This window comes from Meleagris gallopavo, chromosome 15 (assembly GCF_905368555.1).
Source record: "Meleagris gallopavo chromosome 15, MGAL_WU_HG_1.1, whole genome shotgun sequence".
NCBI classification, from domain to species: Eukaryota; Metazoa; Chordata; class Aves; order Galliformes; family Phasianidae; genus Meleagris; species Meleagris gallopavo.
The window spans coordinates 7,411,575-7,433,374 of NC_139418.1; the positions used below are offsets into that span (position 1 = coordinate 7,411,575).

General features: G+C 40.8%; 2 protein-coding genes across 7 annotated transcripts; one reads left to right on the forward strand and one right to left on the reverse strand.

Moving 5' to 3' along the window:
• Positions 1 to 3,441: 3,441 nt before the first annotated feature.
• Positions 3,442 to 6,343, reverse strand: PTTG1 (PTTG1 regulator of sister chromatid separation, securin). Its single transcript, XM_010718908.4, has 6 exons — positions 6,189 to 6,343; positions 5,534 to 5,636; positions 5,064 to 5,239; positions 4,573 to 4,666; positions 3,963 to 4,112; positions 3,442 to 3,590 (listed from the first exon to the last, which is right to left on the reverse strand). Exons 1-6 carry the CDS (start codon positions 6,297 to 6,299, stop codon positions 3,511 to 3,513), a joined length of 714 nt encoding a protein of 237 aa, XP_010717210.2. The 5' UTR covers positions 6,300 to 6,343; the 3' UTR covers positions 3,442 to 3,510.
• Positions 6,344 to 6,362: 19 nt separating this feature from the next.
• On the forward strand, positions 6,363 to 17,204 carry SLU7 (spliceosome associated SLU7). Of its 6 annotated transcripts, none has more exons than XM_085236750.1 (16): positions 6,363 to 6,484; positions 6,595 to 6,777; positions 6,933 to 7,086; positions 7,369 to 7,449; positions 8,030 to 8,194; positions 9,078 to 9,143; positions 10,592 to 10,639; positions 11,090 to 11,221; positions 11,491 to 11,588; positions 12,964 to 13,031; positions 13,229 to 13,368; positions 14,199 to 14,360; positions 14,759 to 14,863; positions 15,006 to 15,080; positions 15,327 to 15,431; positions 16,383 to 17,204. In XM_085236750.1, the coding sequence occupies exons 2-16, from the start codon at positions 6,614 to 6,616 to the stop codon at positions 16,560 to 16,562; spliced, it is 1,743 nt and encodes a 580-aa protein (XP_085092876.1). In that variant the 5' UTR covers positions 6,363 to 6,484; positions 6,595 to 6,613; the 3' UTR covers positions 16,563 to 17,204. The 6 variants fall into 6 exon arrangements, with proteins under 6 accessions (XP_085092876.1, XP_019475922.1, XP_085092877.1 ...); XM_019620377.3 differs by having other exon boundaries at positions 6,379 to 6,501; XM_003210321.5 differs by having other exon boundaries at positions 6,403 to 6,501; positions 6,603 to 6,777.
• Positions 17,205 to 21,800: the final 4,596 nt, after the last annotated feature.

The window sequence follows — 21,800 nt, forward strand, 5'->3', positions numbered from 1 at the left end:
GTCTCAATCATCTGATAATCATTTATGAACATGACATAAGTTATCCATACCGATATGAAATCTTACAGCTAGCAAGCATGCACTGAATGTTTTGACATCATGAGCACCCACACTGTGGGTGAGGCACAAAAATGTAATTACTGGAGGAGTGAAGAATAGATGTATGCACTTGATTACTGAATATTTCAGAAGAACCAATAATGAAGGATTGTTATAAAAACCTCCCTAGCACAAAATACTAATATCTCTCCAGATCAAACAGATGGACATGCAAATAGATGCAGCCTATATTTATGCATTTATCTTCATTTAGCGTCACAGCCTTGCATTATGTCATACTATGTTGCCCAGTGTTTTGTATTATATCAAATGACTTCTGTTTTGTTTTATGTTAACTTGCATGGCTGCACGGGAGGCCACATGGTGGCACTGTGCGATCAGTTTCAGTGCCTTACTTACAGGCATTTTCAGCTTCAATTGGGTTTGGAGTCTTGTTCCGGCTGAAGCGAACTGGTAGAGACAAAGTTAGAGAACTATGCATTTCTTACTTCCTTCTAGTTTTGCCTTAACTCCTGTGACTGTTAGATTATACCCAAACTTAAATTTCAGCTGAAAAGGCAATGCTAATTTTGATATTTCTTGAGTCTGAAGTAAGGGTCATCAAAAACCTGAGATATATGATTAAAGAAAATTCAGTTCAGAGTTTTTGTTGGTCTGATATTCTCCTGATTATTTTTTTTAAGTTTCAAGCCGAGGGCAAGAAGCTAGTCATAAAGACAAAGAGCAGCTACTGTATAATTCATTGGTATTTAACACTGCCTAAAACCCTGACAAGTTTGAGAGCAAAGCAGAATGAATGCCTGTTTTTATTTCAGGTGGCTGATAGTTCAGAAACAGCAAACTTGATTAAAGGCCAGGATTTGCAATAGGACAATTCCCAAAAGGCTTGTCTACCTTTGGGCTCATCTGCTTCTGATGAGTAAAAAGCATTACGGACTTGAAACATTCCGAGGCCTGTTATCCTTTCTGGTCTTGAAGAGGATTTTCTCTACCTTTGACAGCTGTGCGGGGCACAGCACGAAGAGAAAACAGTTTCACATTCATATCACACCTTCAAGCAGTCAGGCTGCAGCCATAGCACGCTTCCAAAACCGTCCCTGATCTGCACCAAATTAGCCTGATTTCTTTTAGTTAACATGCAGTTAACATATTTGTTACTTCAAGTACCAGTATAAGCATGAGCTGGAAAGCTGTTTTTGTGGCTGCTTAGTCGTGGCATTCTGGAGCACACAGACTACCACACTGCAAAACCCAGGCTGCTACACTCCACAAGACTGTAAGCTTTCTAACAGTTCTGAGAAAAGCTTCTACACGCTGCTTTTTCCCAAGTTCATTTTAAAGATTCGATAAAACCTAAGTCGTCTTAGGCCTGCTTTGAAAAGCACTGTGAAAGCTGCTCTCTAAACAGTCTTCAATTACGTTTATCCAGTAGTTTTGTTGGTTTTTTTTTAATAGGATCTATGGATCAAAACACTTCTTCCATCTTCATGGACTCAAAATCACACTCTACAAGTCTCCATAGACAGGAGATGGGAATAAGGGGTTAGGAGTTGAGATGTAGAAGTCTGGAAAACCACTAGTCTGGACTCATTAAACTGCTTCTGTAACACCTGCTTTCCTTCAGCCTTGAAATGTCATGTAGACTACACACCTACCAATTTGGAAAATAAAGCTGTTGACAAGCTCCGTCCCTCATCTGTCAGTCACAATGATGTTAAATTTGACACAGCAGTTCCTGTTCAGTGTACAAGAGCTCAGCTGCCTCAAAGAACAACAAAAAACTATCACAGTGTTGTAATTCCTGATCAGAATGAGCTTAAGGCAGCTCAGGCTACTGCAACCCAGGCAGATCAAAGTATTGCCCAGGAACTATAAAAGCAAGTTAACATCAATTGCTAATGTTGTGTACAAAACTAGAAGTATAGCAAACATTACTGGCTATGATTCCTGACTTTTGCTAGGACTTTCTGTAGCAGAAATGCTAAGTCATGGCCTGAAGCAGTGATTAACCACCTGGTGGGAATGCAGGGCCAAACCAGGGGGAGCTCAGGTGTATGCAATGCAACCGAATGACTGGAAGGGGTGGGACCAGGATCCCCCCACTCCCAGACCTCATTTAAGGGTTGGCAGTGGAGATAAGGGTGTCCTGTTGGAGATCTCTGCTTATCTAAGTTCTTCTGATGGTGAGTGCCTTTTTTTCCTTTGTTTCAGCATTCGTGGCTGCTGTACTTGGGCTTTTTCTCACTTCTTGCAGCTTGGGACTCTGCTACCTCACTATCATTGCTGTGTTTTCCATCATGTTATAGCATTATGCTTTTTGAACTGGTTTCTTACTGCTTGGAAAAATACTTAAGAATTAGAAATGTGGTGTGTATGTCAAGCAAGGACATGAATCTGCTATTAGTTCACTCTCTTTTTTTTCACAAGAGTGAATTCACACAGCCACTGCAAGTAAATATTTCTTTTTTTTTCTGTAAAAAAAAAAAAAAAAAACAGGTGTTTATAGTTGTAGATATGTAGGTAGTAGATACGTAACTACTACATGTGTACATGCATCATAAAACTTGGAGGAAGATGGAATAGTGTATTAGAATCGTAGAGTCACTATGAAAAAATCTTGATATCCAACCGTTCACCTATCACCAATAATTCCCACTAAACCACATCTCTCATTACAGTATCTATATCTTTCTTGTATGTGTTGTATCTAGGGACAGTGACTCCACCACCTCCTCAGGCAGACCCTTTCAGCACCTGACTACTCTCTTGGAGAAGTATTCATTAATTTTCCACCTGAACATCCCTTGAAGCAACCTGAGGCTGGTTCCTCTCATCCTATTGCTAGCTATGTGGGACCAGAGGTTGACCTCCATCTCACCACAGCCTCCTTTCAGGCAGCTGTAGAGTGGTTAGGTCATCCCTCTTTTCCAGACTGAACAATCCCAGCTCCCTCAGCTGCTCCTCTTACAACTTGTGCTCCAGACCCCTCGCAGCTTCGTTGCCCTTCTCTGAATGTGTTCCAGGGCATGTCTTTCTTGTAGTGAGGGGCCCCATATTCCAGCCTTCATTAAACACCCCAAAAAAAAGTTTTATCCACTGTAGTATAGCAGGCAACTATGAATCATGCCATCTCTAAACCTGACTTGTCTTACATGATTACAGAAAGGAACTGGAACAACGGTGGTGAGAAGAAGAAATTGGATCTGTACTTGTGACTTGAAGATTCATATACTAACATCTGGATATAGTATGGAACACTGAATTATAGATGAGCTTTTAAGCAAGACTAAGCTTAGTTTTAATAGCCTGTCAGATAGTAAAATGCCTACATCGTGGGCATGTAGCATATTAACTCTACTGAAAAAAAAAAAGTAAGTTAAGTTTTGTTTCACAAGTTAAACTAACCTTTATTATAAACAGAAAACTCAATAGAAACTTCAAAGTATACTTTTAAAAGTCATAGTTCATAGGTGGCATATCAATGATGTCATCCAGCGTAGAAATAAAGTCAGTAGGTGGTTGTAGCAAGTCTGAAAGTTAGAAATAGAGCAGATTAGTTACTCGTAAAATCCAGAAGTTTACACTCAAGCTAGCTGCTGGTGGATTAGCAAAAGCCTCTTCAATGACTACGTCAAGTACTGTTAGTTTGTATAAGCCAATTCCTCCTAATAAATGAGTTAACAATACATTATAGAAAGTTACATGGCAGAGCAGCTTTGAGACCACTACCTATGCCAGTAGAGCTGACCAGTTAAATTCAGCTCAGTCATATACCAAGAGCTCTGTGAGACAAGTGTCCTGCTCTTGTACTTACCAGGAGCAATAGCTCTTTGCTACTGTAGCCAACTTGCTTCCCTAACGAGCACTGTATGCACTGAAACTCAGGCTAGTTTTTCACTTACCAGACTCCCATGGCATCTTTTCAAGCTTTATAGGTGAAGAACTTATGTTCACAGATCTGTCACAAGTACTTGTGTGTATCATGAGAGGAACACCATACAGCTTGATATTGCTTAATCTGTGCTCTTCAGGAACTTCAAAACTCTCGAAGTCTGTTTAGGAAAGACATGCTGTAGTTCAGTAACAGCACACAATAGCACGAGAAGCTGCAAGTTGTCTTTGATTAAGTGAAATGGGAGTAGTTCCAGGACAATTCAGTACAATAGTTCCTTCTTATGGAGCACTTATTTACAGTTATGTAGTAGTGTCCATGAAGTTTTGTACGCTAATGCTTATCTGAAGTGTATGTAACAGTCACTATAAAGCAAGAGCTTTAAGAAATTTCTCTAATCCCTATGCTATGTCAACTATATCAAGCAGTATGTATGTTTAAAACATTCAAACAAGAACAAGGTGATGCTTCAAAAATATTGAATGCCCTTATCTTTAAGAAAGGACTCTGGAGAAATGTAATACCAGCTCATTCACCACAACAGCTCAGTGAAAGGCTTACAGCATCAACACTTAATCAAAATCTAATTAGGTTTTAGTAATTACCCCAAGAGGTCTTACCTAGAGGATCAAAAGGAAACATGTTTTCTATTTCTGGGTAAGCTTCATCACCCACTGCATCCCAGCTTTCTAATCCAACAGTCTTTTCAGCAACCTTAAAATAAAGAAGTCACGTTATTTGTGCTATCATGTTTTCTCAGTGTAGTACCCTTTCTGTGCCTGTAAATCTGTATAGCATAGAAAAGACATGAGCACTTGCCATATAGGCTCTCCAGCTATGTCTGAATTCTAATACCTTTGATACAAATGAGCTGCAAAAGGGAAAATGCTTCGGCTGAGCTTGTATGATGATATACAGTGGCAACAAATCTCTGCAGTATGATATTTAGGCTCAAAACAATAAACACCCACTAAATAGAATATGAACAAGACAATAACCCAGCCAATATTTTGTCTAGAGCCACTTCTTCGCCCTTGTGTGTTCCCTAAGCTGTTGTCGGTACGTCATGCATTCCTCTGATTCCCATCCTTTACAGAAGGGCTGTACTCACTTTCTTTGCACTGCAAGGCTGATTTTTATCTCTCATCTGTTCCTTCTTGCTTGTAACTCCTACAGTTCTGTTCACATTTCCAAGAGCTTTTCTGACAGAGTGAGATGTGGCTGGAGTTCTGTTTGTTTTCTTTGGAAGTGGAGTATTGACTTGCGTTCTTTCTGATAAGACTTTTGCTGCAGACAGGAAGGGAAGGCAAACTTTACACCGTGTTAACACTAAAGCTTGCTTCTAATGAAGTGCGTGTGCTAGATAGCTAATTCTTGTTCTCCACTTATAACTCAAAAGTATAAACCCTGTCTGTGACAAAAGACAGGTGATTTCCACACTTGTAATAGTTGATAAACTTAGTTTTATTATTTATCTACTTAACCTGTTCTGTTATTTCTGTTCAAAACAGCGATTAACAAAATCCAGGACATGCACTTTTTTACCCCATTCCACACTGCCTCCATAGAGCATATACCCACATGATACTGAAGGGCGCCTCAACTGGTTCTTAGTAGCACCGACTTCACCATTCTCCTTATCCACAAAGATCAGCGTTGACATCTCTGGGCTGATGAGACCACCCTGGAAAGGCACACAGAAAATCGAAGCAGTTCTTGCTAACAGAAACAGCAAGCGTTAGAAGTATGCTAGGAATGGTGCCAGTGTGGACGGGGCAGCCTGGTGCACTATTAGATCTGGAGCCTGGCAGCCCTGCGTGCAGCAGTGGGGGGGGTTGGAGCTTGATGATCCTTGAGGTCCATTCGAACCCAAGGCGTTCTGTGACTCTGATGACAGTTGCCGCGTGCTGCTCTTAGAAGAGAATGCAGCAAGCCGTATATCGTGCCACAGCAGTTTAGCTACAGACTATCGGCCCTGGATACATCGATGCACGGAGCTCACGTTTTGAGAAAGATTCAAGCTCTCACTGCAATCCTGCGCGGCAAGGCTTAACTAAGCTTTCGGTTTGCTGCTTCACTTCTCTCCAGCGCTCAGTGCTGCTCACCGCACGAAGCCTAGGCTGGCGATCCGACTCGTAAAGCGAGCAGCCAGCGGTCACAGCGAGCCTCTTCCCCCAGGGCAGGAGGATCGGTCGGCAGCCAAGAAAGAACTCCCTGCGGGAAGCCGCACACTTACCTGCGGTGAGAGCCGGACGGGAACAGGAGAGCGCGGAGCGGGCGGGAGCGGCTCAGAGCGCGGACGGAGAGAAGTGCAGACGGCGGCCTGCAGCCCCTCCGCTCCTCCCATTGGCTGTTTCGACTAACGCTCAGGTATCCGATTGGCTCAGCGGCGCCAGGGCAACGGCGGGACTACCGAGTTCCGGCGCCTCGTTGCCGTGGTGACTGCGTGACGGTTCCTCGGGGGACGCGGCGCCTTTAAGGGGCGGGGCTCCGGGCCGCGGTGCATTGTGGGGCGGTGGCGTGGCCTGGCTGGTAAACAGGCGGCGGAGGTGCGGGGTGGGTGCTGGGCCGGGGGCGGCTGGGCGGTTATGAGGGGTGCCTGAGGAGAGCCTCGCCGGATTTGAACGCGTGTGGTTCTCTAGTGTTACAGGGGGAAGTAAAATGGCGTCCGGGACAGCGGTAAACGCAGCTCCTTCGGGAGGGCCTGGAGACGTGAGCATGGAGGAGCCGAAAAAGATGACGAGGGAGGACTGGAGGAAAAAGAAGGAATTGGAGGAGCAGAGGAAACTGGGGAACGCGCCTGCGGAGGTGGATGAGGAAGGAAAGTGAGTTCCGTAAAGCAGATTCGTCCGAAGTTAACAGTTCTGTTGGTAAAATAGGTTCACCTGGTTACAGAGTTTAACGTAAGAGCTGTTTGTTAACTGAATTGTGTGGTGTTTTTTTCCTGTGCCGCGTGTTAATTTCATAATGCCTTTCGCAGAGATATCAATCCTCACATCCCTCAGTACATATCTTCAGTCCCGTGGTACATCGATCCTTCCAAAAGACCAACGCTGAAGCATCAGAGGCCTCAGCCGGAGAAGCAGAAGCAGTACAACTCCTCGGGAGACTGGTACAAACGGGGAGTGAAAGAGGTATGGGGCTGCCTTTGTCCTGAAACAGAGCTGTGGTTTATTCCTGTACAGTAAGAGGCATTGATACCCTGCAAGTTCTGGTTATGTGTTTTGGAGGGTGACAGGAACTGGAAATTTGTACTCAGCAAGTATTACCCAGTGTTTGGTGATCACCAAAATGGCCTTTTGAGTTTGGAGCATGCGTGCTTTGGTTGTGTTAGAAAATAAATAAATCCGTTGGTGGAAATATCCATATGAATCTTAGCACTGGTTTGTTTAATGCTGTCGTTTTTTGCTGTTTAGCACTCTATAGCTACCAGATACCGGAAAGGAGCTTGTGAGAACTGTGGTGCACTGACACACAAAAAGAAGGACTGCATGGAGGTAAGCTTGACGCTGCTGATCTTTTAATGGTTCAAAAGTGAATGTGACTGCAGTGCGAAATGTCTTGCTATAGGTGAAATAACAGTTACTTTGGAAAAGATTACAAGTGTTATAATGCTGTTTGAAATTATCCAAATCAGTCAGCTGTTTTGTAGGGAAAATAAAGAGCAAAACAAAGAAAAAAATAATCACCATTTAATTCTGCTTGTGAGAAACGCTGCAGTAAAAGTTGGAAGTGTTTGACATTTAGTTCCTTATGTTAGTGTACTTCAGTTGCAGTGTTGGTGTGGCCATCTTTCTGTTTCTTGTCAGCTAGAAGCAGTCCTCAGAAATTATTTTACTTGCATTGCTTACTGTCTAAAACTGAGTTAAAAAATGTGATTTTCTTTTTTGAGCCAATTGCAGTTATTTTGAAATACAAACTGAACTACTTGCATTTATTTACAAGTCAGAGGCTTATCATGCGAAGCTTAACTGGCTTTACAGGTGCTCTACTGATACTATTTTTAAAGAGTGGTGTCTCAGTGTATGTTTCAATTGGATCGATGGATCCAACTTTTTTGTATGTTTTTACTTACAGAGACCCAGGAAAGTGGGAGCAAAATACACAGGCATGAATATTGCACCAGATGAACACGTGCAGCCTCAGCTGATGTTTGATTACGATGGAAAGCGAGATCGCTGGAATGGTTATAACCCAGAAGAGCACATGAAGATTGTAGAGGAATATGCCAAGGTTGACTTGGTATGTAGGTGTTACAGTTCACTGGGGAAAGATGCAGTGTTTGGGTTCACTGAGAAGAGTGTGTGTTTTGCACACTGCTAATATCAGACCTTGTGCTGTATCAGTAATGGAAAAACTGGGTGCGTGCTGTGTTAGCAGACTTCACTAGAAATAGGGAAATACAGATCTGAGTGTGGGTCTGCCATACTGTGTCTCTCCTAATTGCTTGCATTTACTAGACAAACCCTCTAATGTACTGACCAAGGTGCAGATAAATATGTAGGCAAAAATGGAATTTCTAAGCAGTGCTTACTGTCTAGAGTCCTTGTTACTATTGTGGAACAGTGGCTGTTCATATGTGCCTCTGGTTCTGTGATGTCATGCACATAAAAACGTGTGCTGCTTTAAAATATCACTTTAGTTGCTAAAATGTCACGATTCTTGTATGAATTGTAAATGCATGCACTATCTCTTAATGAACTACCTTAACCACTGAAATTCCTGACTACATTATGAGGACACTATGGTAAAATACAAAACACATTTATTCTCAAACACTGTTGAACTAAAATAAGCTGTAGTTCTTAAATTAGTTTACACAAAGCAGTGGTACAGGTGCATGAGCTATAGTAAAACTGCTTATTTAACAGTATACCGTAAAACAGTGAAATGGTGAGTTAGGTGTAGTTTCCTTTCCTTGGGGCTCTGAAAACTGGTGAGTCTTCAGCAGCCTGAAGTTTATCTCATCTAAGCTTATATTTTTACAAGCACCCAGAGAACTGGAAGCCTATTTTCTTATAATAATAGCTTTAAATGGCAGTGATCACAATAAATGCTTATGACATCACTGCATGCTCACTATTAAAAGGAGATATTAAAACAAATGCATTTGCATGATACGCAGGCGAAGCGTACGCTGAAAGCCCAGAAGCTTCAGGAAGAGTTAGCATCAGGAAAGCTGGAACAAGTGGTAAGTGCATTAAACTTTTAATTTTTGTTTAGGCTGAGTTAAAAACCAAGCAGGTTATTTCTGCTCTCTGATGCGTCTGTTCTCTATACACTTTTCTGTTGCTTTTTATACTCTGCAAAATATTGAAGTTCTTTGTAGCACCAGGTTGTTGTGTGTCGTGTACAAGAATTCAGAGTACCTTCTTCCAAATATCTGACTTTGTATTTCACTTTTGGACAAAAGTTCCTTCTGATTATTAGCCCTGTAAAATTAATGATGTGATATTCTAGATCAGAAAGCTCAGCTGCCATATAGTAATTCTGCTCATACTCTGAGATGCATGTTGGGTTGTTTTTTTTTTTAATTTAAAGATTGTTTTGTCTAATACTGAAGTAGTGATTGTTATGTGGATTGTCGTCTTATGGTCGGTATAAATAGGAATAGGAAGATACCTTCTTTATCCTGGAGCCAGGCTTGTTTCTTCTTCAGTCATTGCTATGGCTGTTTGCAGTGTCTCTGATTATGTGAAGGCTGAGAATAGATATTTCCCTCTGGACTGTAACTCTGCAAAGTCTGCATCTTCCACTTCTGCAGGTTCCTCTTAGATTATAGGTAATGCTTTTGATAATATTTGATATAAAGTTCTGATTTTAATGGCATGTTTTTTTCCTAAGCTCAATTTCTGAGTTTTAACTCCAGGTTTCTAACATGGAGAAAACATAGGGATTGTTTCTCGTCAAAAGAGTTGTTGAATTGGTATTTTAAGACAGAAGGCAATAAGCAATAGATGATGTACAATCAGAATCTATTTTCCAGAGATTGTCACCCTGCACTTTGTCACCAGGTGGCAGAATGAACCAAATCTCTGACCCAGCACAAAATACAGAGTTCTGACCTTCCAGATAAAAGCTGCTATTGTATTTTTCTTTTTTTATATGCGCGTATTTACTGCAGAATAACATTTAAAGTGAAAGGCTAAGCAGGCGAATAAAAAAATTAGGTTCTGTTTCTCCAGATTGAATCAGAAGACGGAATTCAATCTCAGTGTTCTTGTCACTGCTATTAATGTGCATACCTAGCTTTTTAATATATATATATATATATATTTTTTTTTTTTTTTTAAAGCTTTCGGAATTTAATCTTGGATTTATCTGCATGATGTGAAATATTCCAATCTGTTCTACTCTAAAGGTGTAACAGACTTTAGGTATTAGTGACAGCACTGAACCTTTGTAAGAATGGCAAATCCTAGAAATTTGGCTGGTAATTCAGTGACAAGGTCTATAACTTGTGTTACGAGCTCTTCCCTAGGATACTCAACACGTAGTGATCTCTGCACATTTTGTGCCACAAGTACTTTGTATTTTTGTATCCAGCATCAAAGTCCTGCTTTGGTCTTGATCTGCCTGCTGCCTTTCCTCTCTGCACTATCTTATCTTCTCTGCTGATGTGCTCTTTGTTTGCTGCAGAACTCCCCAAGACACCAGTGGGGAGAAGAGGAACCAAATTCACAGACAGTAAGATGAATACCCACTGCATCACATCATGGGCAGAAAAAAGGACCTGTAGTTAGTGAAACAGCAAAACAAGGGTGGCATAAGGGTTTCAGAGTTGGGTTCAATCACTGGCTGCCTGTTTTTCTGTCATGAAGGGTTTTTTGTTATTAATTGTTGTTTTGTGTTGTGCTTTTTTTTTTTTTTTAATTCCTGTGTGTTGTCAAACCTTAAAGGTGTAAGTAACTGCTTCTTAAGGCATGGTATGATTTGCCCAAGCTTTTTTAATTTATCACAGTTATAGTTTTTAATTGGAGAAAGTGGAAATCCTTGATGAGTGTTTCTAGAATGATGAATGTAACTGCATGATCCATAAGCACACCTAAGCCCATTTGTAATGAAACCACTAAAATCAGATTCCTGTCTCTAGAGTGAATGACTGCTTCTAAATAAGTTATCCATCTCTGTTCTTAGGAGAGAGATCATAACAGTGAAGATGAAGATGAAGATAAATATGCAGATGACATTGATATGCCTGGGCAGAACTTTGACTCTAAAAGACGAATCACAGTTCGGAATTTACGTATTCGGGAAGATATTGCAAAAGTGAGTCAAGAATACTTCACTTTTTCTTTTTTCTTTTTTCTTCATATTGGTGAATTTTAAAAGTTGAACGCTCAGTTATCACTGGGTTGAATGTGAGTCCCTGTGTTTGGAAGTTGAGGTCAGTTCTCAGCTCACTTCCAGCTTATTCTGTGACTTTTTCAAGGGCTCTGTTCTTTTAAAATTTCTTAAGTTGAGGCATCAGCAGTAATTTCAGTTCTTTGAAAATGAAAAATGTTAACAAAGTAACTTATCTTCTTTTCTTCCCCTAGTACCTGAGGAATTTAGATCCAAACTCTGCTTATTATGATCCCAAAACGAGAGCAATGAGGGAGAATCCATATGCCAATACAGGCAAGAATCCAGATGAGTAAGTTGAAATGGTCATGCTGGTGCATCCAACAAACTCTGTTCAAAATGAGATGGCTTTAATAGTTTTGTATTTTATTTTGAATCTGTAGGTCATGTTATTAATTAATCCCTAGTCAGTTGCAGGAGGAGGAGTCTTTCAATAATGCTTTGTAGTAAACGTGCAGAAGTTATTCTATTTATTAGCTTCGTGGTTTAGTATATAAAAGTAGTATTTTATTGATACTGGTCTTTAATCCTCAGGAGTACATCAACTATCATTTATCTGACATAGAACAAGTGGTATTTATGAGCAGTGATGATGATGCTTATGCAAAGTATTTCAGTGACTGAATCTAAAACTTCCTCCCTTGTTTGCTGGGAGGCATTCAGCACTGGAGACCTCTAACATGGAGTGTCTGTGTTCCCGAAGTGCCAGAATCAGGAACGAGAGCTCCCCGTGTATTCATAGAGCCTGCACAGAAAAAGTCTGAATGTTTTATTGTTGGCTAGGTAGGTCACTTGATTGAATACTGTAGGAGGGCACGTAATGGTGTCTCACCTAAAACCTGAGTCAAGCACTTGAGCTGTGACCCTGCCTTGACCTGTGTGGTGTTGTGGGCATAGAAAGCAGACAGACTGCAAATAGAAACATTTATTCAGGGTACAGTAATTGAATTAGCTTGCTGCCTGAAACAGAATGGCAGTGGCTAAATGACAGCAAATAGTGCACTTTGCACCTCTCCTTGCCCCCAGATAGAGTGAAGCTAGTCAGTTTTATTTCAGATGCGGGTGCTTCCTCTTCTCCCTGGTCATAATTGGACCTTTATTGAATCTGTGTTCCTGCTACAGTACTGCAGACTAGAAACTTTTCAGGGTGCCTGTGGGGAGGTGAAAACTGAATTTGTTAACATAATTTGATTTCTCAAATTCCAGCTACAGTTTGTGAACCTCTACGAAGAGGTGAGCAAAAGGTAACCAAGGGCAGTAAAGCTCTTACCAGGTTTTAAATTGCTGAAATACACTGAAGCTGAGCAGGGAAGACTGATAAATCCAAAAGCTGAGGATCATTGCTTGAGTATCACCTGCCATTCGTGCAGGCAGATCCAAGCATGATGCACGGTGTCTTAGGTGAAGCTCCAAGGAAGTGTTGCAAGATGTACCCATATAAATGCAGGCAGTGAATATTCTGAAATGCTGCCCAGTGCTTCCATGACCACTGGGAGCCTAGGCTTCAATTTCATGTATTGAGCTGCGTGCTCCCTTCCCTCCCTCCGCTTGTAACTCATGGCACAGGGAAGTTTATTTTCCTGTTAGTGTTGCATGACTGCTTTTAGAAGACAATCACGTTAGTTGCATGCTAAAAATATATATTTTTATTTTATTTTTTTTTGCAGGGTTGGTTATGCAGGTGACAACTTTGTTCGTTACACTGGAGATACCATTTCAATGGCACAGACTCAGCGTGAGTGGTTTCTGTTTTTCTGTGACTTACTGGGCTTTGTGTTGGGTTTTATTTCTTGGTTGTTTGTTTTTAAGGATTTAAGTTAATGCTGCTCTTCTGCAGAAGAAGAGTCTTTTAGATTGAGAATTAAAGATGGAAATTGGAATGAGTACCTTAGTTTGGGAATAAACATTGAGTGATGCCTCTTGTGTATACAGTGTTTGCTTGGGAGGCTTATGACAAAGGCTCTGAAGTTCATCTTCAAGCAGACCCTACAAAACTAGAGCTGCTCTATAAATCCTTCAAAGTGAAAAAAGAAGACTTCAAGGCACAGCAGAAAGAAAGCATTCTAGAGAAGGTAATACACATTTGGTTTTATTTAGTTAGAATTCTGTCGAGTTTGAATTCTGATTCTTAGGAAACATTATGTGAAAACATAGCAGCTATTCTAATGACACTTATGATATGTAAATTAAAATATTTATATACACTAATCTATTGGAATCATTATTTAGTACAGGAACCTTTGAAGATCTATAAATATTTCTTTAGATTACTGTGAAAGCTTCCCTTACCTGTCAAAATTTCTCTAGTGAAAAATCTGACACCAGTGTGTACAATGAATTCTAGATATTTTGTTTTAAAAATAATACAAGTGGTTAAAAAAAAAAAAACATTCCATGTGCTTTAAAAATCTTTGTAAAAATAGCCCAGCGGCTGCGCCAGAAAGCTTCCTTTAATTTTTTTCTTCTCTTGAAAAACCGTTTTCAGAATCTAGTTTTAGGTGAAGTCTTCTTAATGACTATGTATCTTGCTATTGGTTTTCTTGCCGACTGACAAAGAACTCAATAATCCACGTAGGTTTCTGACCTTGCCAACATGAAAGTGTGAAGTGGAGGGGAAAATGTGCTCGGTTGTACTAAGGTGTACTTTCCAGCCTTTGATTTGATCTGGAAAGTTTTCCTGCTTTGAAACACCACTAACATAAGGATACCTGCTGGTCCTCCAGGAATAAAAGAAAAGTCGGCGGCCATAGGAGATGCATTTCTCATAGCCTTTAGTGTTGTGTTTCTGGATTTACATGCTATGGATAGAGAAGGCACCGAAGGTGGCATTCTTGAAATGTATGGTTAACTACATAGATAGGCTTTCTTAAACTCTCACACGTGATTTCTTCTTGCATTATAGTATGGAGGACAAGAACATCTAGATGCACCACCAGCTGAGCTGCTGTTAGCTCAAACAGAAGATTATGTAGAGTATTCTAGACATGGAACAGTGATCAAAGGACAAGAGAAAGCTATTGCTTGCTCTAAATATGAGGAAGATGTGAAGATCAACAACCATACAGTAAGTACCTACTTTAAGGAAAAAAAGTCTTCCCTTTGGAAGGGAATGACATGTGGTAGATGCAGCAGAATAAAATCAAAACAGCGTGTAAATTCATCCTTCTACAAAGAAGGAATTTCAACCTCACTATCACAGCATGAATTTAAGGAATTATGATGACCATCTTAAGCTGAAAAGGAAGTTCCTCTGTTTCCCTTTGATGTTGGCCACATCCTGTTTTGTTGTTTGTTTATTTTTAAAGAATTCCTCTAAGACTAATGTAAAATTCCTAATTTCTCTTAACTTCTCTCCTCTGGGCTGTTTGAAAAGGTTACTCATCAGGAAATAATGGCAGGAATAAATGGTATCCTGCCTCATAGGGAGTGTCGTTATGACTGCTCTGTCATCTTTTCCTGCAGTGCATTTGGGGTTCATACTGGAAAGAAGGCAAGTGGGGTTACAAATGCTGCCACTCATTTGTCAAGTTCTCATACTGTACAGGAGAAGCTGGGAAAGAAATTGCTGTAAGTATTTTTTTTTTCTATTTGAGAAGAGTTGGCAGGCATTCTTCTCTGTAAGGCCTTAGATGATTTTGCTTTTTAAGTTGTCCTTCTGCTTTCAAACATACTTTGTAAATGGATATCCTTTCTCTTGCCTGCTGTACAGAGTGCTGAAGCAAACTTACTAGAGGAGCAACCCAGAGAGGAGGAGCATGTGACAAAGCCCAAAACACTGATGGAGGTGGGTTGTTTCCCTTTTTAAGGGAGATATTTTTCTTTATCACTTGAAGCAACCCAAACGTATGCGTGACTACAAAATTATTTAAGTCGTTTTAGTAAGTCTGGAAGTTACCAAACATAATTATGTCATTGACATCCCTATTAAAAACTAAGCTCTCAGTAGCATTAATAGACAGTTTGGATTTAATGGTTTGAATATTACAACTGTTCACTGAATCTTAACTGCTGCTATTTTTCCACCTTGTAGATCCACCAAGAAAAACAGAAGGAGAAGAAAAAGAAGAAACACAAGAAGAGCTCAAATTCAGACAGTGAGGGTGAAGAGAAAAAGAAGCAAGAAAAACTTAAAAAGGTACATTCAAAAGCACTCCCAATTTTTTTTTGTGGCAAAAAGAGCTTCAAATGCATTTTACATCAGGTTTATGAATTCTGTAATAGGTCTGCGATAGAATTCTGTGGACAGTTCTTTTATGTTAATTTTGAGCTGAAGCAAATTTAAAATGCTGTTAGATGTTCTAAAGTACACTGCTGTTATTTCCTGTTTCTCTAGCTTTGGAAGATTCTGTTTAGAAGATACAGAATACTTCCTTCCTGGTCACCTATTACTATTGCAGATATCTAAAAGACGTCACAGAACACAGCAGTTTAAGTATTAAAGATGCAGAGATAAAAAGCATTGTCAAAGCTCAACGTAGCATTTTTTTTTAATCCCATAGTTAGGCACCAACTCACAGCTAATAAAATAAATCCATTCACAAGCTATCCTGTCCACTGCTGAATGGACCCTGTGCAAACACAGCACCATGTCCTTGGGTGTCTGAAGCATATGAACACTAAACCATAGTTAATTGAAAAAACTCTACTTTTTTTTTTGCTTTTCTAGTAGTATAGTAGTAATTTGAGGAACTGAAGAATTTGTATTTCCAAAGGTATATTTTCATATAAAAAATTACAGCCTAACAGAAAAATGACAAATCAACCCCCTAAGATGGCATGTTTTTGTCCTTCCAGGATAAGGATTACTTTTTAAGTAGAACCCAGGAGTTTCATATTTGATCTTGGCAATTGGAAAGGAGTATCTTGTTTGCAAAATCCCAACTTACCGTTGTCTTGTGGTTAAGACTAAAAAATGTGCATTAAACAGCACGCAAGGTATTCTGTAAGTGGCTAGGCATGTGTGCATTGCTTATCTCAGCATTCTGCCTGCTCTATCTTTGTTACGCTAGGATTTAATGTAAAATTTGGGGTTTTTTTTCTTTATTATTTTTCTTTTTAATTTCATTGCATTTTTCTTCCATTTCAGGCATTAAATGCAGAAGAGGCTCGTCTCCTGCAAGTTCAAGAAATTATGCAGTTAGATGAGAGGAAGAGACCATACAACAGTGTATATGAGACCAGGGAGCCAACAGAAGAGGAAATGGAAGCCTATAGAATGAAACGTCAGAGACCTGATGATCCCATGGCCTCTTTTCTTGGACAGTAGTTGTACTGAAGATCATTCCAATACCCAAGACTCTTTTCTTTTTTTCTATGCTTGTTTATGAGTCTGTAGACAGTTCCCTCCTATGCAGCTAAGAAATGGCAGAGATCTGTGTACCACAGAGGCTGGTGAGAAATTCTTTCAGTAGACTTGAGCAATCTAGTTCTTAAAACAATAATGTTATGTTTGTATGTATATATACAGTCATAAATATATATGTACATAAGTGTATAAATGCATTTTAAAAAAACATACACTCTAAATTCTTGATTGGAAGAGAAAAGATCAGATATTGGCTGTAATTCCAGAAGTTCCAGGCTCATTTGGCTATACATGAAGACTTAACTAATTCATTAAAATTAATTACAATGAAGAGATGATCAACAGGTGTCACTGTTAATGTATAGCGGTAATTGTTGCATATAAATTTGTACAGCTATTGAAGCCCAACTTTTACTTGTAAAAAGGCTTGTCTGTCAAAAGGGCTTGCCTGTTGCATGGCTTTAAAGAGAGAAATAGTTTTTGATCAGTTTTCACTGAGTATTTTGGAATGTGAAAATCATTTTGTACATTTTGATTAAATTAATGTAAAGGTCTTAAACTATCTAGGTGTTGTAATTAAAAGTTCAGGAGAAGCTGACCATAGAGCTGTAAAATTCTCATTGTTTCTGCAGGTGTTGGTGCACCTTTCAGCTGCAGAGCTCTAAGTTGTTTGGTTTTTGTTTCATAACAGTACACATCTTATCCTTATGACCTCCTGAGTCCAGTTACATTGGTTAAATATCAGTACCTTTTGCTGGCATGCAGCATCTGCATGTTGTTTGGAAATACTTGTCCTTAAGCTGTGAATTCTCCACTGTACTTTTAAAAGCTGAAGAAATGGGTGAAAAGCTTCACACCATAGCTTTGTACTTGGGAGGGTTGAGAATTAGTGCAGAGATTGTTTTTGTTTTCACAGAAAAAGTGGATATTTAGAAAGTCAGAGGGGAAGAGGGGTTGGGGTGTCATTTCCCTTCTGCTTTGCCAGTGACTCGCTCTCTACATTTTCACATCAGCTCATCCTCATCTTTCTAGTTTGTGAATAATTTCAAAGGGAAAACACTGCTTTTCTACAAGTAGTTATATACAGTAAGTGCAAATTTGAGTGTTTTGCATATGATTTCTCAGCCACCTTCTGAGGTCTGAGCATTTGAATTTAACTGTCCAGTAAAATGGAAATGGTGCATTAGGCAGTTAAGTAGTTCTGTTTTGCTTTTTTTTAAAAAAAAAAAAGCTTATCTATGCTGTTGTCATTGATCAGTGTTTCGGATCACTTTATTGTGGTCCAGAGATCTCCTGTTATGACCTGAATGCAAAGTGGCTTTGAATGATTTTTTTTTTTCTGATGTAGTTGTTTTGAACTGTAATACTTCTGTACTGGCCAGTACAACCTCCAGGTGCCAACTGCTGCTGTCATAGTGCTAAGCTCAGTGAGGGAGAAGGGGATGTTAAATCGGTCTGTGCAGTTGGTTCCTTGAGCTATTTGGATACTTCTTGAAGGTAGAGTTTTGATTCTTTATAAAGGAGGCAGTTCAGAAATAGCACTGAACAGAGCAATTAAAAATGATAAACATAATTCAGCAGCTGAGCACAGTAATGTGTATTTTTATGTGAGAAAAAGGCCGAGAGTTCAAGGCACCTGTATTTAAATCTCATGTAACATGCTCAGTGCTCTAGGAAGACAGGTTTCTTACAAAAACATACCAAATTCCACTGTAAGTACACTTATGTGATTGGATTTTCTGTCCAATGCCTGAAGCCATGAGTAGCTCCCTGGCAGGTCCTGTCTTGCTCTGCTTAGAGATGAGCCTGGGTGACTTGTGTTTCTCAAAGCAGCCTGCTGTAGAGTGAAAAAGCATTTAGACTTATGCAAAGTACACTTCTTTGGACTTGTGAATGACACAGAGGATCTCTCTTCTAGGTCAGCCTAGAAGTTAAAGGGAAAAAGTTGAAAAAGTATTGCTCTGTTTCTGTGACAGAGGTTAAATGTTACAGAACATCACTCATCTGATGGTGAGGATTAATTTTCCTCCATCTGTTTCCCCTTGCATTTGGCATGCAGTGTGACTGCATGTCCAAAGATCATCTCCCCTTGAACAAGCAGGGTTGGGTTTGTTGTTTTTCTTTCGTTGTTTCTAAAATGAGTTGGGAACAAGTTTATGGGCAGGTTTGGATGAAAACAATCATACAATGGAAAGCAGCAGGGATGGCTGCAAAATTGTCCCTTGTACACAAAGACAAGGGAGATGAGAATAAACGTAGTAGCCTGTTAACAGAACTTGTCACGTTCTGAAATCATAATACAAACCAGACCCACCCAGCACACTCAGAGCAGCTTTCTCTGCATCTCGCCCTTGGCAGAGCTCAGTGCTCATTTTCCCATCTCCCTTCCCAGCAATTGCTTCAATTACCTCTTTTTTTCCTCCCTGTTTGAATCCTGGTTCTCAAGGCACGCTCAATCTGCAAACTGTGAGCAAGATGTTGATTTGAAGGTGTTTACATTTAGAAGCATGCAGGTAAAACATTCTCCTTTAGTCTTTAGTGATAAGCTTATCATTCTGTGTTATGTTCCTTCGAGGCACATCAGAAGATGGTTCTTTTACTGTCTTCCACATTTCTTTGTAATTGGATCTTTATGGCTTTCCTGAGTGGATTAGTGAAAGAGAGGTGCTGTTCTACATATGTGCAATTGTTCAGGGATCAGAGCATAGCAGGAATCTTAGCAATAGTCAGGAATGAAATGAAATTGGTCCTTTAGGGGATTAAAAAAAAACAATAAAAACTGCAGAGACAGGATTTTCTCTGCCCGCTAACGCAGTGGCTATGCCCAGTGCAGCCCAATAGCTGTTTTCCATCCCATTTTTGGATATATTTAGGCCAAAATACTACGTGCAAGCAACTTCCTGTTGTTCTGCTAGTTCTCCTGGTGGCATTAGCTTTGCTGGATGCAACACAGAAAAAGGCAAAAATATTTTAAGTTTAGCCAGTTATCTTACATGGAACAAATTTGTTCACTTCTGGGATAACTCAGAGACCCACTCAGAGATAGCAGGCAGGGGTGGGCTTTGCTTCCACTAAATACTACCACATCTCAGACCTCAGTGGAACAAAAAGAAAATCCTTTGTCCAGGGAAACATTGTTCCACGGGCAGAAGGGCAAACCCAAAGCTTCCTAGCAGCAGCCTTAAAAAGATATTCTCATCATTCCATTGCGTTTTAGGAAAGCCCTCACCCTGCCTCCTGTTTGCACTGCGCTCGGGTCCAAGCACAGCCCACGGCCCTGCCCTGTTCGCTCCCACTACACCTCAGCTGTGGGACCTTCCGGCAGCACCTCCCCTCTCAGCTTTAACCCAGCGCCGCTGGATGCTGAAGCACCTGCTGCAATGCTCCTTCAGCACAGGGTGAGGAGACACTGCCTTCGTGTCCTGGTTCTGCACACTGTGCATGGGCAGCACCCTGAGAGCCACTCTGAGATTCACTGGGAGGAGAAAAGCTGCCTTCAGCCAGCTCCTGCTGTGGCGTGGCTGCTCCTTCTTGCTTTAAGAGGTCTCACACTGGGCACATATAGAAGGAAAAGCAGTGAGGGCAGCTCCTAGTAGCTGAGAGCCAGTGCAGCCCTACAGTGTGCTCTGTGTTTTAGGAGCAGCAGAAAGTCAATTTCTAGCAAATTAATTGTTGTCTGAGAACTGAAAGTCCGGCTCTAATGTTAAATTCTCCACTTGGAAAGCAACAGAGAGAGGTAGGGTTTGTTCTGTAGCTATTATTAGCTGTGCAGAATGTCACGGCTCACATGCAGTCTGTCTAGGGGATGCAGCTTTGCCTTGCAGGACAGAGGCACTGCGTTGAGGCACACTTTCCTGGCCTGGGCAGCGCTGCCCTCATCCCCAGGTGCTGCCATCGCTGTCAGTGATGCTCAGATCTCAGCTAAGAGATTTTGCTATCCCAAGGTCTGGCTCCCCTGGGCCTTCAGAATGTACACAATTACTCAGAGCTTGCAAGGTTTCTGGATCAACCCTTGTTTTTCTACTTTGTTTCTTGTCTATGTCTGTATCTGGCCTTCAGTTTGAGGAGATCATTTTGCATTTTTTCCCCACTCTCTACTAAATAACCAGTCTGCTCTCCCTCTTCTCTGTGCTACTTTCAGATGCTCAGCTCTGTGTAACCTGCTTATGCACAAATCAATGCCATTGCATTTCCATCGTTCAGTGCTCTGACTACAGGCTTGGGCTCCTACAGAACTCCATACTGATTTCCCATGCCTTTTTTCAAGCATTCCTGAGAAATACAAGGCATTTTCAGAAGAGTTCTTGTCTAAATGTGTTACTGGATAGCTCAGCAGAAGCCAGTTGTGGTAAGTCAAAGAGGCTGCTGCTTTTGAGTTAGAAGATGCGTAAAACAAAACAAAGTACAAAAAAAGAAGCCAAATAAACAAAACCACAGCACCACTTGTCTTCTGCACACACTGGCAGTGTTTCGCTGCTGTTTGGGCTGGTTCCCACTTCCCTCCTCCCAAAATAGATCTATTTATTTTTATCTTAATGGGTTAGGACAGCAGCTTCTAAGCAGAGCTGATGGTCTCAAGCGTATCCTTTAAGTTTAAAGAGCGATTTGTCTCATTTTATGGGGGCTTTTGGAGAGGGACAATCACTCTCTGAAGAGTGCTGAGGCTTCCAAGCTCCTTTCAGGCAGGGCAATAAAAGTGACTCGAATCACCACTCCACGCTAAGCCAGCAGACCTGCTGCAGAGAAAATGCTTTTTTCCTCCCATTAGTATCTTCCAAACATAAAAATGAAAAAAAAAAATCAAAGGCCCTGCACTCATCTTTGAAGAGAGACACACCTGCTCAGCCATCACCCCGCTTCGCCCTGAGGGCCGCCTGTTAGGCCACCTCCAACTGCAGCTGCTTCTGTCCTGTCTGACTCCTTGTGTCTGGTTATCAAGGCACTGCCACAAGGTCGGCATCTGTAACACTGCATTCAGTATCCAAGATCCAGCAAGGGAAAACCCTCTGTTGCTGAGATACACCTCTTGTAACAGTCTCCTGCAGTGCATTAAAAGAAAAAGAATGGAGAGCTGCACGCCAGGGCTGCTCTGCTTCACTGCAGAGGGGCGGCTCGTTGGTTTAACAGCACGTGCTGCCAGCACGCTCTCCAGCTCTCCAGCCCTGCTGTCGGAGGGCCACATCCTGCTCACACTTAGGT